This window comes from Charadrius vociferus, unplaced genomic scaffold (assembly GCF_000708025.1).
Source record: "Charadrius vociferus isolate BGI_N301 unplaced genomic scaffold, ASM70802v2 scaffold355, whole genome shotgun sequence".
Classification (NCBI taxonomy): Eukaryota; Metazoa; Chordata; class Aves; order Charadriiformes; family Charadriidae; genus Charadrius; species Charadrius vociferus.
In genome coordinates this window covers 615,695-631,724 of record NW_009648451.1, presented here as the reverse complement: position 1 = coordinate 631,724, position 16,030 = coordinate 615,695, and the positions used below count along the sequence as shown (strand labels likewise).

The 16,030-nt window shown below is 39.2% G+C and overlaps 1 protein-coding gene across 1 annotated transcript in view; it reads left to right on the top strand.

Annotated features, from left to right (window-relative positions):
* Window positions 1-16,030, top strand: part of KIAA0586 (KIAA0586 ortholog) — a 74,630-nt gene extending 58,600 nt beyond the window's left edge. The window contains exons 30-31 of the mRNA XM_009885588.1: window positions 11,109-11,174; window positions 15,885-16,030. Of these exons, the coding sequence (XP_009883890.1) occupies window positions 11,109-11,174; window positions 15,885-16,030 (212 nt within the window). The remainder of the gene's footprint in view (window positions 1-11,108; window positions 11,175-15,884) is intronic.

Sequence of the window (16,030 nt, the reverse complement as noted above, 5' to 3'; positions counted from 1 at the left end):
TGTTTGTTTTATTTTTCTGGTTGGCAGGGAAGGCAGATGTTGCCCTTTAAAATTCAGTGGCTTGTGCGTGTCTGAAAGCAACGCAGCAGAAGGAACAGCTTCTGCTTTCCCTGCTGTGTTGGGTTTGGTGACCCTTGGGTAGAGGCAGCTGGACTCCCTTCAGCTTTACCTGTTGCTAAGAGCTCTCAATTCAGCTTTTGTAAGCGCTACATGAAAATTGGAAGGAGCCAGCTGTTTGTGTGGGGAGTGGCTGAGTAGAAGAGAAATTACTAGGGACAGGAGTGTGTATGCCGAGGGGAGGTAGCTTAATGTGAGTGATGAATAATCCACAGATTCTGACTGTCTGCTCCCAAAACCTCTTTTATAAAGGGGATGGGCGATTTACAGAAGCTGTTATTCTCAGCCATTAAACTTTGTTCTTTTTATTTTTTTGATGCTTTGTACATTTTTGGACTGCTAGCATAGCTGTAAAGTTATTAATAAAATCTAAGTAGCCAATTAAGACAGATATTTAGATGATTGGTGTCCACAGTAAAATTGTAATGTTCTTTTTTTAATTTTACTGCTTATTATATTGTGAGAGGGCTTGACTTACCAGCAGTTTTCATGCTTTTGAACAGTGTTGTTACCTAAATATTTTATTTGTTTATTTTTCAATACTCTAGGAGTAAACAGACCTTCTACTTTATGCACTGAAGAGAGGACAGGTTTTTCCATCACCAGCTTCTCAATACGGTGATACAAAGACTGCCTATACTTAAATATAAATATATGTTCCCAGTGCCCATGTGATTAATTTCTTAAGACTAGGAGCCCAGGAAACTCGGCAACAGCATGGAGTAAATGTTATCTAGGATGTCTTCCAAATGAAGAATACTATATAAATAATGGTATTGCTACTCTTTGATAAATGCTGATTTTGAGAAATGCAGTCTGCTAAAGTAGCTTTCTTCTTAAAAATAGGGTAAGGACTGGGGAGCGAAGATTAAAGTTGTCATGCGTGACCTGTTGCTTACTGCTGAGCCTGCATATGGGACTGCATTTTGTAATAGTGTTGAATAACACGTGCAAATGTAAAGCTTGGTTAAACCACTTTTCATCTTCCGTACAACTAATTTTGAAAGTAAAGTACAACAAATCCTCATCTCTGAAGTACCAATGGCAAATGTGCTTTTGGTAATTGCATTTGCAAGGAACAGTAGTAAATGATGGAGATGGGTTAAATTTTGTCTGTGGACTACTGTGTTCTGTTTTTTATCATGAATACTGTCATTCAGGAAAAAAACGCTACACCTAGAAAAACTTAATTTAGATTTAGAACCTTTGTATCTGTGTTGTCATTCTTGTCTAATCTAAAACTTATGTTTTGCTTTTAAAGAAAGAAGAACTGTTTTTAAGCACAGTTCTAAACAACCTGAGTGAAAGTTGTTGTGTTACACAAAATATGTAGCAGTTCTGTAAAATGCATTTTTTTCCCCAGTGCTGTGGCTGCAGGGAGTTAACTGTTTCTTTTTGTGTATGGCACAACTTTGACTTTCATTAACTCTTTCTTTTTTAATGTCAGATAGGCATGTAGTTTTAATACAAAATAATAATTCATCAACCACATGTGGATAATGAAAATATGTATCTCACATTTCTGGGTCTAGTAGAATTACGTTTATGTTTTGGCTCCAAACTGTGCAATCAAAGCAGGTTAGACTTAATATGGGTCGACCTGCAGACCTCCATCCAAACTCAGGTTGTTACAATAAAGTAATAATCTCAGGGTTGCATATTGTGGCCTTGTTTTATGCACTGTACATATTGCAAGATTTGGGCAGAGCTGTTTCTTTAAAGACAGTATAACAGATGCAGTTTCTGTCCTTGATAGGCCATTGTATCTTCAGTAAAAGTAAAAAGCATGGAATTTCCTGGCAGTTGCTTAATTTCTGGGGTTTTAAAGTTTGTTTTTATAATCCTAAAACCCTAATTACAGATCTTGAGAAAATTGTTTTATTTACTTTACAGCTGCTGTTGTGCTCTGTTACGTAAATCAAAATTATAAATGGGAAATATTTACCAGTTTGAGTAACAGTGCAAATACACAATTAACTTCTTAAAAGTGCGTGTAGCTTATTTCAGTAATTGGACCCGCTCCTAGAGACAGGCAGGCAGGGAGATTACACAGGGAATGCCTGTTTCTGAAGATGAAGCTTCCTTCCTGATTTAAAAAAAAAAAAAAAAAAAAAAAAAAAAGAGAGAGAGAGAAAAGAAAGGGGGAGCAGTTTCCTGTTGGAGTCCTCACTTACGGAGGCTGGGCAGTCGTGCCTCTCCCTGCTCCAGCTGGCCTTTACATGCCGTCCTTTGTGGAGGCGTTCTCTGACAAACGATGTCCAAAACCATTTTTACAAGAGCATTTGGGGTTTGCCTCTACTGGCAGACCTGGGATTTAAAAGAGATTTTTTGCTCCTCTCCCGTTTGCTTTTAAGTGCAAGGCTACAACGGCCAATATCTCTGAGGTTAAGATTTGATAAAGGCTCTTCCGTTCCTAAGATTTGTAATCTTCTAGAAATGGCCTAACAATGAGACTCAACGTAAAATTTCAGCTGTATGTAAAAAATGTGTTCTGACCTTAGTATATATGATGTGAAAAACAAGTAATAGCAGCACTGCAGGCAAAATCTTCTTTGCTACGATGTGACAACCCACCCCTTCATCGGAGGTTTCAAGAATTTGGCTGCAGTTTTGGAAATAAGCCTCGTGATTCTGCTGGAGAGATGTTTTAGCTCACACAGAGCACAGCACACAACGGCTTTGTTGGAGTGTTGGCTCTGTGCTTATGGCAGGAAACTGCAGTAAAAACCTTACTTTTCTACCTACAATATGCAGTGGTTGTTTTGAATGCAGCCAAGGCTGCGTTTTAGTCTTTTTTTTTTTTTTTTTTTTTTTGGAGTATAACCATGCTCACAAGCTTGAGCACCCCAGCAGCTGAAAGCCAGAACCACTTAAGGTGGCAATTAGGGCTGAGTCTGTACTTCATTAATTCAGTAGGTCTTTTTCTTTCTTTAAGGACAAACTCCCTTGTTCTGTCTGTCCAGTGTGGGGTGTTAAATGAGAGCCATACATTCAGTTCTTTAATCCAGCTGCTTTTTGCAAGTCTGCTTGGAAAGTGAAAGAGTTAGAAAGAAGAGTAGACTTCTTATGTACCCATCGTAGGTCTGAGTGATGTGTTTAGGAGATGTTTACATCATGTAGCACCGCTAGCTTGAAAATCCATGAACTAGCCATCAAGCAGTCTCCAGAAGCAGTGCAGCTCAAGGGATGTGTGGTGGTGTGCTGAAGCTGATGGGTCCTGGGATGATGTGATTTCATAAGGCATCCAGGACATCTGTATTTTGCGGACATACTTTCTTGGGTATCTGAGCACGGGGCTGTCTTTCAGAGGGTGCCATCCAACCGTTCACACTCGTGTAGAGCACTGCAGTGCAGAACCTGCCAGAGGAACTATTTTGAAGTATATGAAAAAAAAGTACAGATGTTTTGAGTCGGAGAGTGAAATTGCAGAAGGCCCTTAGAGGTCTGACTTATTGTGCAATCTCTGTAAGTAATTTGTAATCAAAATACCTTTGCACATGTCACTTTTATATTTCCTGTAATAAAACAGCAAGAGCAATTAAGATTTTGGACCATAATCTTCTACAAGCTTCTAAAAATGAATGGGTTGGGATTTTTTTGAGTTACGGCTGAAATAGCCAATTTTTAAATTTGTGATTGCTTCAAAAAAAGTTTGGTAATAACTATTCTAATAGATTTTTTTAACTGTAGCCTGACAAACAAAACTGTTATGTGGTAACATAATTGATCTGAAGTTTACTTCTGAAAAAAAGTTAAGTAAGAAACCAGAAGAACTCTTCTCAAAACTGGAAGACATCTGTACTCCAGTAACCCAGTATGTGACCTACTGGGCTTTATGCATTTCAAATCAAAAAGAATCAGTAAATACACTGCATTATGCATGCAAATGTGTCTAATAACACTCTGTGTACTGTGTATCTGTAATGTTGTTCTGACACGGTTCAGAAAGTTGTGGTCTTGGCATTCTTCAGGAAACATTAGATTAATCTAGCTGCCTTTGTCATATAATTTTTTTCTTGTTTAAGTAGGTGTGTGAAGGCTAGTGCTACATAAATGAATTATACGGAAGACTTTGGAGGAAGAGGGGGCTTGTAAACGAGACTGAAATTAATGAATATAAGAATTAGAAATCAAAACTTTATGTTTAGTCTGAGGAGAAACAATTCCTTAAACCGTAACCACATGGCTGTTTCTTGTTTGCATCAACTCTGGTTGACTGTTATTGTCTTCTGTTAATTCTCTGGGGCAGTGGCCTGACTTTGTTGAATGAGCCAATTGTTTTCCTTTGTGTTGCCCATCAAGTAAGTCCCCATCTGGTTTGTATCAGACTGTTTTCACAGCCAACAACTGCTGCCTTTTCTATATCCTGACACTTAAGGGCCCCATGCTATCAAAGCATTGCTGTGATAGCCTGTCTGGCTGGGCCCATACAGCTGTGCCTTGCAGCTTGAAACTATTACCCAAGTAATGGTAACTTAGAACTTGAACTGGCTCTTATTCCCATTGGTGTCGTGTGTACAGTGAACAGAATACATTTTTGTTGAACTCCGTGTTCAACAAAAAATTCTTTAAAGCGCGCTCATTTTAGTTTATAAGATTGGTTAGTTTTTATTTTCCAGCAGCTTCCTGTACCTAGAGACAGTTTTGTGTTCTTCTAAAACGTTAATGAGTACAAGACTGGCAATATTTATTCAAGGCACTGTTGTTATTACTTACTTTTATGGTACATTAAAGCTCAATAAGTGAAAATTAAACAAGCAAATGATTCTTAATGAGGACTTTTCTTATCAGATTTAGAATACATTTCCAGGAAACTTTCTGTGTGCGATAAACGTGGGTTGTGTGAATAATGCTACACATTGGCTACTACGCTACTCGCTTTCCAAATAGCTATCTGAAAATACAGAGCAATGGACAGCGAGTCTGCGTTAACCTGTTTATTTCTTCTCTGAAGGAATTGGGAAGAATTGGAAAACTCTGTAACCTGGGCAGTAAAACTATATTGTGGTTTGCATTGCAGAATCACTGAGGGGCCCCAGGCATGATCCAGGGCCCTTTCTGCCTGGCTTCCTACAGGGTGGGAGGCAGTTCTGTTCTGAAAGACCTTGTGACATGTGTGTTCTCTCCCTCCAAGATTTTAAAAAAAACGCCATTGCATCAAATAACAGTGACATCCAAATGTTGTCTTGTATAAAGAAAGATGATCTTTAAGCATTTCTTCTCTTCTGCTCTTGTGTAGGCCACATAGCCATGTAACTCTCAGTGACAAAGTCATGATGAGGGGAAGCATATTCCCCAACTGGTATATGTATTGAATTTTAAGTATATTCTGAACTCATTTCTTTCATGATATTTAAGAGATGGAAAGAAAATAATGGGTAATGCATTTAAAATTGCTCGTCTTACTGTGAGCACGTGCAAGAAACTGCTAGAAAGCAGATTGATTTATCTAATACTTGCAGAGTAAGTGTCCCTGAACTTGGGAGTGTGTCTCTGTGTATATATTGTGAATGAATTTGCTTCAAGTGAAATACTGGCAAGCCATTAAATTCCATGTGACACATGAGATAAGATTTTTTTGCCTTTGTGGTTTTCATACTGGTACACACTGGGTGTCATTATGGCAGATTAGGGTTGTGCTAAATAAATGGGTTTATGTCATTGTCAGGTATATAGAGGGTTCACAAAAGCGGCTTTCTTAAGGAGCTTTCCATAATTCCTTTTCCTGTGAACGCTATATAAATTCAGGAGTTGCAGTGTGTGCTCTAGAGCAGTGACCAGACCCAGGCGTCTGTGCCGGTCACCTGCACAAGTGGTGTCCCATCAGCACGCAGTGGCCCACACCTCTGCAAGGAAGCTGCTCCCACACATGCCGACTGAATTTCCATAAACCCAGACAACTGATAAATGACTTTCATTCAGGCTGCTTACAAGCAATATTAATCATGCCTGTGGCCCAAAGCAATGAAGAAAGGTATTGATGAACTGAGTGCAAGCAGGTTTGGCATCAACAGTTTGAACTGGGAAGAGTGAACGTCGAAGTGCTGCACTGCTTTCTAAAATCAGTTGGCACTAGATACCAGAAGGAGCTGTCATCATCAGTTACTGCAGTCAGCATCTTCAAAGTTTCAACTTGCGTGTGTGTGCACAGCTTCAGAGGTAAAGAACATCTGCCCAAATAAGAACCTAATATAAACGAGTATGTTCAGTGTCTCAGAAGGCATTGCTTGACTGCTGCTTGAAGATTTGTGCAGAGCAGCTCCTGGGTTGCTAACAACAGTTGTTGGTTTCACTGTTGCTGCTGGGGAACCGTTGGTGGGTAGTGAAATCTTCAAGCAGCACGGTGTTGCTGGGAGCAGTCTGCAGCGTTTTCCCCGCTTTTTATAGTGGTTAGCAGAGATGGAGATGTGTGTCATATTAAGATCAGTAGATATGTGCATAACAGAGACTTAAGAAGGTGGTGTAAAGTGCTGAATATGTAGCAGAGATGTAGAGCAATATATTTCTGCAGTTCATTTGTTCTACTGATTTAGAGCTCATATTCACCCATGTATTGGAAAGGAATTTCGGTTTTACTCTTTTTTTCTCTTTCCCATGTAGGAGGCCAAGGTTCTTAGACTGGTGTTTTGGTTTTTGTTTTTGTTTTTAACAAGGAGGAATGCTTATCTCTATTGTACGAAGTTTAAGCATTTTAGATTTTAACAAACTTTAAAATAGCACAGGATAGAAACATGTATTTACTCTCAGACATTTCTGAGTGTCTGGTCCTGGGCATTAAATTGTAGAGGCAGTGTTACTCGTCATCACACTGGGTACTCATTACAAGAGAAGTTTTAGATGGTCTTTGGCAGAATGGGGTCTGGGCTCTTACATAATAGCTGTCTACCAGCAGATCTTCCAGTAAAGACATTTAATGTTTTCCTTATTTTAACATATGCTTACTTATGTAGATTACAACAGTATTCTTTCTGAGCTAATAGAAATATTGCTTGCCTCTCTAAGCGTCCTAGAATTGCTTATTCCTAATAAGTTTTTCAAAGTTAATTGATATGTACCAATGGTAAGGCCTTTAATGGCCATCTTCTGCTGTTTAACAAATGTCTTTAAAGGAGGTCTTTTTAACAAGTGTGTCAGCACGTACGCTAGGAATGTGCATAGAGACATCCTACTGCTTATTAGAATGCATCACTGGAAAATGCTAACTGTATAAGACTGGTTTTCTTCTGTCTTGCTTTGGTTTTTCCTGGGGAAAACATTCAAAATCTACTTTTCAAAAGGTGTAATTATAAAAATCGAGTAATTGTGCTGTAGGTATAAGTATTTTAATATGCCAGATCTTTGTAATGGTAGTACAGTAATAGGAGTCTTGGCAAACTGTTTCCATATGGAGAATCCCATGACTTTAGAAGTGAAAATCATCAAAACAAATCAATAGGGTCATGTGAATATTTAGAATTTCAAAGTATTCAGAATAGAGAAATACAACTATTTTGTTCGTGGTCATCTAGAAAACCACTTGTTCTTTGAACAGTTTTTTATTTTTAGTATATCATATACATTTTTATTACAAGAATGCTTTCAGTGACCCCCTTATATGTGAAGAGTGACTTGCAATGAGAAAATTCTGCCCTGAAGTACTACCAGAAGAGCTGTGCAGTACAGAAAGTTTTATGTTTCTTGCTGATGCCCACCCCTGAGCCTTCGTTCAAATCTGGGTGCTGATTGCTGCACTGGCTAGAGGGTATGCAACCTCCTTGCCCAGCAAGTCCTCTTCTCTGAGGGAGAGCTCATCAAGGTCTCCCATCACGCTTTTAAGTGATAGAAAGTAGCTTGTGACTTCTTACACTGATTTACTGAAAGTTGTCCTCTTACATTCCTAACAATTTTTTTTGATAGTCACGTAGCTGAGGAGTTAATAGGGCTGGATAGCGTGCGATGCTTAGTAAGCATATACAGCACAAGCATCACTGCAGATAACGTGCTCGGTCTTGATCTGCAACACACTGAACCTGTCTGATAAGCAGAGATTGTCACATGTGCATCCCAAGTAATACGGACAGCCACGCATCAGAGACTGCATAAGCGCAGTGCGTTGGAGTAACCGTTGGTAATTTAACTGCCTGGGCCAAATTGATCTGAAGGCAGGAGGAGACTCCAGAGTAACCCAATACATGTCCTGGCCAGTATGGTAACTTACAGAAGAACATAATTTGCTTAGAGGATCCCCTCACTGGGACACCCATCTTCATTTTAAGCATGAACTGGAAAGATGTTCATTTTCAAACCCACTGCAGCCCTAATTTATGATGAAACATCATTGAATTTGTTCATTCAACTTTAATTACTTGTGTAAATTATTTTTTAATTATTTGTAAATAAAAACAGGCCATGTAACTTTTAAGAATTAAAAAGATGCTTTGATTGGGGATTTTTTACTTGCCACTCCCCATGTAGGCTATGAATGCTATTATGTCTAGCACTGTGGTACGCTGAAGATAAGCTGGAGGCAGTATTGCTGCAATTCATATTGTTAAGATATGAGGTCTCAGCAGAGCCAGTCCTACTGCTAGGGTTGCAGTGAATGATTCTGCATCCTGAGGGAAGTCTGCATAACTTTATCTTAGAATTTAGTGTGAATTCCAACTATCGATCATTTGAGTTCGGTGGGGTTTTTTTGGGCTTCTTTATTTTGCTTGAGATACAGGCATTAAACTGCCTTTTGGATCCCCAAACATGAAGGTGTGAATAACAGAGCTCAATATATTATACAACCTTACTTTTAAAATTACTTTCCCATCCACTTGCCTGTTAGATTTTGCAGAAAATGAGGAAAAGATTGGTATGTAGGTGACATTTAGTTTTACTGAATAAATAAAAAATTAATACACAATTAGATATGCCGTTTTTAAATTATCACTTGTCAAATTCTCATGATTCCACCAGCTGTTTACCTAGGTTGTCTCCTGTGGATTTAGAGATTACTCCTCCCCCCAGCCCTTGCACAAGGTACACATTTTCCTGGTGTTTTTAAAAAAACTCTGGACCAGTAATGAACCACCTCCTCCTCCTTTTTTTTACTTCGAAAGAAAAGCTGCTGCTTCAAGGTTTACCGCAGACCCCTCATCTCATTTCTCCTCAAGAACATGTTGCAGTCAAGAAGCAGCAGTGCTTGAAAGTTAAGAAAAGACTAGTCATTTCTAGCCAATTGCACATCCAAAAATCACAGGCACCTGCACAGAAAAATCAAATTGACTTTTAATATTTCTTCTTAATATTGTTAATCATTGTAGTTACTTGGAAAGATCATTACACATCTTTTGGAAGTGATTTGCTGGGAAACAATAGCAAGAGTTGTGGCCAGGGAACTAACTTATTAAGCAATGAGATCCTCTACAGAGCAAAATATGACAGATCTAAAGAAGCAGAGTAGATTTTAGGCACCAAAATCTAGGTTTATTTAGTAAACTCTGCAATCTCATTCCTAGATGGCTTTGGAGCTGCTTTCTGTCTGCCCTTCCCTACTGGCCTCTGTGTTAGGATTTTGAAAAATCTGGTTCTGGTTTATTTTATGTATTCCTAGTTTTTGTTCTGTTTAGTGTTGTTATTGGTGGGAATACTGCATGTTTTGGAAAACCACTGAACCTTGAACTCAGACTTGAGAGGAGGAAAAATCATTTTCAAATATTCTGCTTTGAAAAATTTGTTAGCTGCTTAGCCTAGTGTTCCGCCCTCCTTTACTGACCCGGGATCTGAATTTATTTTCTTTTCAGAAATATTTATAGCTAGGATATACATTAGGGTTTAGAGAAACAAACAAAAAAAGAAAAGCGGTGTGTGTATGCATGTTTATTTTCTGCGTGCTTGTATGCAGAGTTTCTGTAAGTACATTACACCATGTGAAGATGGAATTTGCCAAGTTTGGGTCAAAACTTGAACTGAACTCATACTATATAGTTTTCTGTCTCCGATGGTGTCTGTGGGCCGCTTATGGAGGTTTATGAGTTGGCTGAAGCCTTTGAGAATGAAACTGTGTTTTTTCAGCTCAAGCAGTAGACTCATACTTCTAAATCCAGACATTTTTGGCTCAAGTCCTACAGATGTCAGTCCATTTCTGTAAAACAACTCAAGTGTTTTAATTGTAAATCTATCCCTTTCATGTAACTCAGCCCTAGAAATTTGGCCTAAGTTTGCCTAGAGTCTTTTCTGTTTGCATGAAACCAGCTAAGTTAGGGGCAGCCTGGTTTTGAGTTATGAGAACAGAACTGCATGCATTTGCAGACCATCTTGTTCTTGCTTTCTGTATTTCTGGTCTAGTGGAAGGCAGCTGTCTGACCTGCAGCCAGGGGCCCTGTGCTTAGCAAAGCATTTACACAATGAGAACAGAGTCCCTGCCCTAAACAGCACATGTGCTTAAAGATTTTTGCTTCATTTCTAGCAGAGCTAAGAGGACACTTTCTCCCCAAGAACATACATACGCTTATGGATTCAAGGTGGAAGTGGGCCAGGGCTAGAAAAGTGGAGGAGCTGTCATTTCTAATGAATGGAGAATAATTTTGTCCAGACAATTGGATTATTTGAGCAGCCGTTGATGGTCATGGTTATTTCTGAGAATGTTGTGTTATTTACCATCGTGAGGCCACGTGACTACTTACTTAACATACTCACTCTGAACTCTATAAGCCATTAAATCCCAGAAGCACTGAATTATGTAGTCGATATGCAAGGTATAGCTACACATGAGTCTGAACTGGAAATACTGTTCCTGATATTTAGTAACATGACTGACATTGCAGTGTACTTTCTCCTTTCAGTGTAGCCTTCAGAATTGCTTACATCAAAATATGGTTGTTTCTTATCAGTACGTGTTAGCTCATTAAGTCTGGACTAATTTTGATTTTGCCAAAAATGCTGCTTCTTGGGTTGCTGTACTTGGTAACTTGCCTGTACAATCACGTATGAAAATGAGTGAATTTTTCCTTGGCACCCTACAGATATCCATGGAGACATGGACCGGACACATGTTGGCACAAGTACGTATCTCACATCTTTACTTACAGGTAAGAGCAGCAGATAAAGTGTTTCTACTGATAGTGGTCCTGTTACCTTCGGGCTTGTAGGTATTCTTCTACTTTACAGCCATAACCGTAAAGAATTTCTGACAACTGTTTCCCAGCTAACGGACTTTGCAACTATGCCCCAGATGTATATCTTTTTTTTGTAGGGAAAAAGCAAAATGGGGGAATGACACATTAAAAAAAAGGCACTTTCATTGAAGATTTTAAGATGCTGAGTTACAGATCTGCAGGTGCTGTGCTATCCCCAGTGCTCTGAACACTTGAGATAATGCCATCTGGAGGAAGTTATTTGTTGGGACAGGACAGTGTTTTAAACTTTGAAGTCAGTAATAAACAAAGGGAAGCAGCTGGAATTTGGCAGAAGAAGAAACAAGCCATTCATATCAACCCATGCTATTGAAGGAATGAGAACGCTGCACTGGAGTTGTTTTTACATATGCTTGGAACTTTGTTCTTGCTCTAGAAGCTATCTGCTTCAGTTGTTACGTTAGAGAGTAGGGGGAGGGTTGCTGGGGGGTGATAGTAGTTTTTAAATTTTAGTAATAATATGTAGATAGTTACTGTATGGTTCTGGTTTTATACTGAAACAATAACCCGGTTCCTGATCTTTCAAACCCCTCCCTATTTATTGTCTTGAAGATAACTCTTTTCACTTATAAGATATGGGTCTGGTTTACCTCTGGATAGATTAAAAATAGAAGTTCTATTTAATGTATGCGCACCAACTTGAAGGAGTTAAAACACATGTTTTTTATTTGGCTTAAAAGTCAGACTTGTTTAGTCTTTTTATTTTGCCAAATAGAAAAATTTAAAAAGAAAGATTTAAACATTTTTCTTTGTTCTTATTGTTGCCATATGGTATTAGTAACCAAACCTCCCTTCAGTGTGTTTAATTCCTTTTCCATTTGGCATACGTTCACAATACACTTGCATATAGCATACTCTCTGTGTGACGGTAACTCTTAGAGGAAAAACTCCCTTCACAGGTCACCGGATGGTTGACACACCATTAATTTTTATGTTTCTGTTAAACAAAGATCTGGAAATTTAGTACTGTATATGAATTTGTTATAGATTGCCAAGAGCAGGAAAAATCTCTAATCTGAAATCTGACCTTTTCTATCAGTGGGTCACCAAGATGTTTTCAGTCACTGTTGAGTTTCTACCAGTCAAGGACTCTTACACACTTAAGAGTGTCAGTTTTCACAGTTTATATGAATGTATTCTATTAGATGGTGACAATGAATTTGGAGGACTGGAGGTCACCTCAGGTCATACGTTCCATTTATTGGATTTTAACAAGGAAAATTTTTGTAAATACATCTAAGTACATGATTACAAAGTTGTACCAAGTACTTCTAGAGCCTCTAAAGAGGGGAAAAAAGCTGCGAAGATTACCTGCCTTCCTGCCCTGCACTGCTTTGTAAATGGAGGAATTTTCCCTTCCGTTTTTATGGCATATCAAAAGATTATAAGCACCATTGCAATTGGCATATTTGTGGCGGTGAAGAGCTCAATGTTTAAGAGGAAACCATCTTACTATTGGTTATGAGATGTTTTCTGATGGCAGGAAGACATAAAGTGGAATATCACATTGTTAAAGGAGCTGGTCAGGGACTATACAAGCGCCGTCGCTGGTGTACAGCAAAAGGCAGATACAGACATCAGTAAAGAACACATATGTGAGCAGGAATACAAGCATTTAAACCTGTGCACTTGTATTTGTGTATTTACTCACATACCCATCCCTATATGTATATATGAATGTGTTGTGTGCATTGTGCATGCATGAGGGTAGATTAAGCAAGAGGTGATAATGATAAAGCACATGTTAGAGTAACTCAGTAGTTGTATCTTTGGGCCAACGTAGAGTTTCGTAGTTGTATCTTTGCGCCAATGTAGAGTTTCAGGACTACCAGCTTTCTATCCTGGAAAGTTACAGTCATGGAACAGAATCTCCCATGTAGCTGAAATAAGATATCCATAGGGTTTTTTTTACAGTTAAAGTGGTGAAAATCTAGGTTCTGTATTTTCTGCATGCATCTAACAAAGCCAAAGACTTCAGATTTCTGTCTTTAAAAATAAGAAACTGTTTAATTTGAGTATTTGTAATATTTGTATCCTTATCTTTAAGGATATTTAGATAATTCAAGACCTGGTAATTTTTCTGTTGAGCAGGTAGATGGAATGATTCTTTTAGTATTTCTGTCCTTTTAGCATTTTATATCTATCATAAAAGTGAAGTATAGTATGTCAGTAAATTATATTAGAGTATGTGTTAGGAAGAATGTAGACTAATATGATACTTTCTTTCAGCACCCCAGAATCAAATACTTGGGGAGTCACTACAGAGCATTGGGATAAGGGAATATTCTCCCTCCCACCGCCCACCCTCCATTTTTTTTCTTTTTTTTTTTTTAACAAACCTTAAAACAGCTGTTGAAACAATGACATCATGGAATGTGACATGACTGTGGAAATTATTAACAAAGTCAAGCTCTGAAAGCATCAAACTACACATAGTTTTGGAGAGTTGCTTTAGCGTCTAGGATGATTTACAAGGTTTCCTCGGGCATTACACATTCACGTCTTTACTGTGTGTCAGCTTCACGTCTAACCAAATAAAGGCTTTGCTTTTCTTCAGTTCCCCTTCTGAATAACCTATTTTTATCACGCAAACGTGGCTACAGACTAAGCTCGTGAAAGTACTTCTGGAAAAACAAAACACGCATGTTGCTTGCACATCTTTGTGGTGTTACCATAAATATGCTTTTGAACCGTGTTCAGAAGATGTAGGATTTCTCACGTCTTCTTGCTGCTCGTGTGTTAGATTTGCTCAGTCCCATGCCAACCCAAACTTTGGCAGCTGTGCTTTGTAGAGGGATTCGGGCTGGGGGTGCCAAAAGCTGTCCAACTAGTGAGGATAGTCTAGTGAAACTATGGGCATTGCTTCTTGCAAACCGCGTAAGCGGCTGTGGCAGGCAGGTGACGTGTTGATGCCCTAGGGACACAAAAAAATGCTCTTGTGCTCTTGCTACCTCCCCAGAGCCCTGCCTTCCCGAGGGGCAGGAGGCTTGGCTGGCACAGGTTGCTGCATGTGCTGGCTTTACTGTCTTTGGCCTCGTCCGTGTTTGACTTCCTAGGCTGTTGGCAGCTGTTCTAGCATGAAAAACACCGGATGAAATTTTATTTTAGCAGTGGGTTTTTGTTGTTTTAATTAGCCATTTGAAGCGTGCTTTGCTACAAGTCAGATGAAAGCAGATTACTACTACAGTGACATAGTAGATAATTAACTGGGGTGAAAGAAAGCCTAACTTCTTGGTTTTATTGGGAAAATAGTGTTTTAATTACCTAGTCTATCACAAAGGAAGGGAGAATTGTTATAGCTTATTGGAGTAAGAACAAACTCCAAGAAAGCCTTTGCTGTTTTACACAGATTCATATATGTTGGTTTTGCTTGTAGCTGCTGCACTTAAAATAAGCGTGCCAAGGCCAACTGAAATCTCAAAATGCTCTTTCAAAACTCACAAAACAAAATGTTTTGTGAATGTTGCACCATTCATCCGATGCCATTTCTCCTGTCCTCCTTTATTCTGTGTCTGTAGCCTGATTTCATGTGTAGCTCCCCTTGCTCCATGAATTGATTCATCTTGTCTCCTTCCTCTGGCTAAATACAGTAACTCTTGTCCATGACCCTTCTCCTTCCCATCTCTGGTATCTGCCTACAGGTTGTTTTCTACCCCTCTGGTGGTTCCCCAGACAGGAGGACTTTTCAACGCTGCAGTGATCTTTCACAGCTGCTCAGCAGCCAGTGCTGTGGGACGTGTCCCCCTCCCTTGCAGGGGCTGCTGGCACTGATGGTGGCTGGGCTGCGCAGGGGCTTGTCCCTCTCCCAGGACTTCCCACATTTTTCAGGGTCGGGTGGCAAGAATGGGAAGCGGTGAGATGCCATCTCAGACTTGCTGGAAGATGAACGTGGCTTGTAAAGTCCTGCAAGCCACATCTCCGGAGGAAGGGCTGTGTGCTTTTTCTCTGAAGTCTGTCAGAGGATGAAAGAAGGGAGATAAACCACAAAGGAGTAGTAAGAAGGACCCTTAAAAGGCCAGGGAAATGGGCTGGGGATAGGGAAGAGCTAAAACAACTCACCTGTGTTGTTAGGTAACAGAACCACTACTGAAGGATTGATAGGGTGTTTTTCTCTGTAGGACTTGTAGCCAATGGTTTCAACTTGGATTGCTTTGCTTTTTATGATTATATATAGATATGTGGTATTGAACAACCAGCATGTTTTCTAAATGTTTGATGCAAACAGACCTACACATATAGATGGAATTTACAATACTGTTAGTATCTGTGGATGTCATCTCATTTCATTTCTGTAGAAAACACCATATTTGAAATTTTTCTGGGCCTACTGGAGATTATATATGTACGTGTATGTGTATGTATGGTGTATCTGTATGTAAATACAACCCAGTATGTATATGCACAGAAATTCATCTCTTTCTTACCTGATAAGGAGAACTCTGATGGCTAAAATAGCACTCTGAAACGCCTCAAAACTGTGGACAGTAAGGGTGTCCGTGTATTTCCATGGAGTGATGCAATATGGAGATGACTTCAGCACAGTTTAGTTGTTTGTCATAGACAGCAAATAATGTGGGTTTTTTCTGCTTTGTTTATTTTTTTTAGGAGAGGATGGTGCCCCACATTTAAATTCACATGTTTCTGCGGCAAAGGTGTCAGTGAAGCTGCCTTCCATGAACATCGATAACGAAACACAGAGTATGAGTAGTATACATGGCAATTCAGATTCTTCAGGGACAGATACGTTTTAA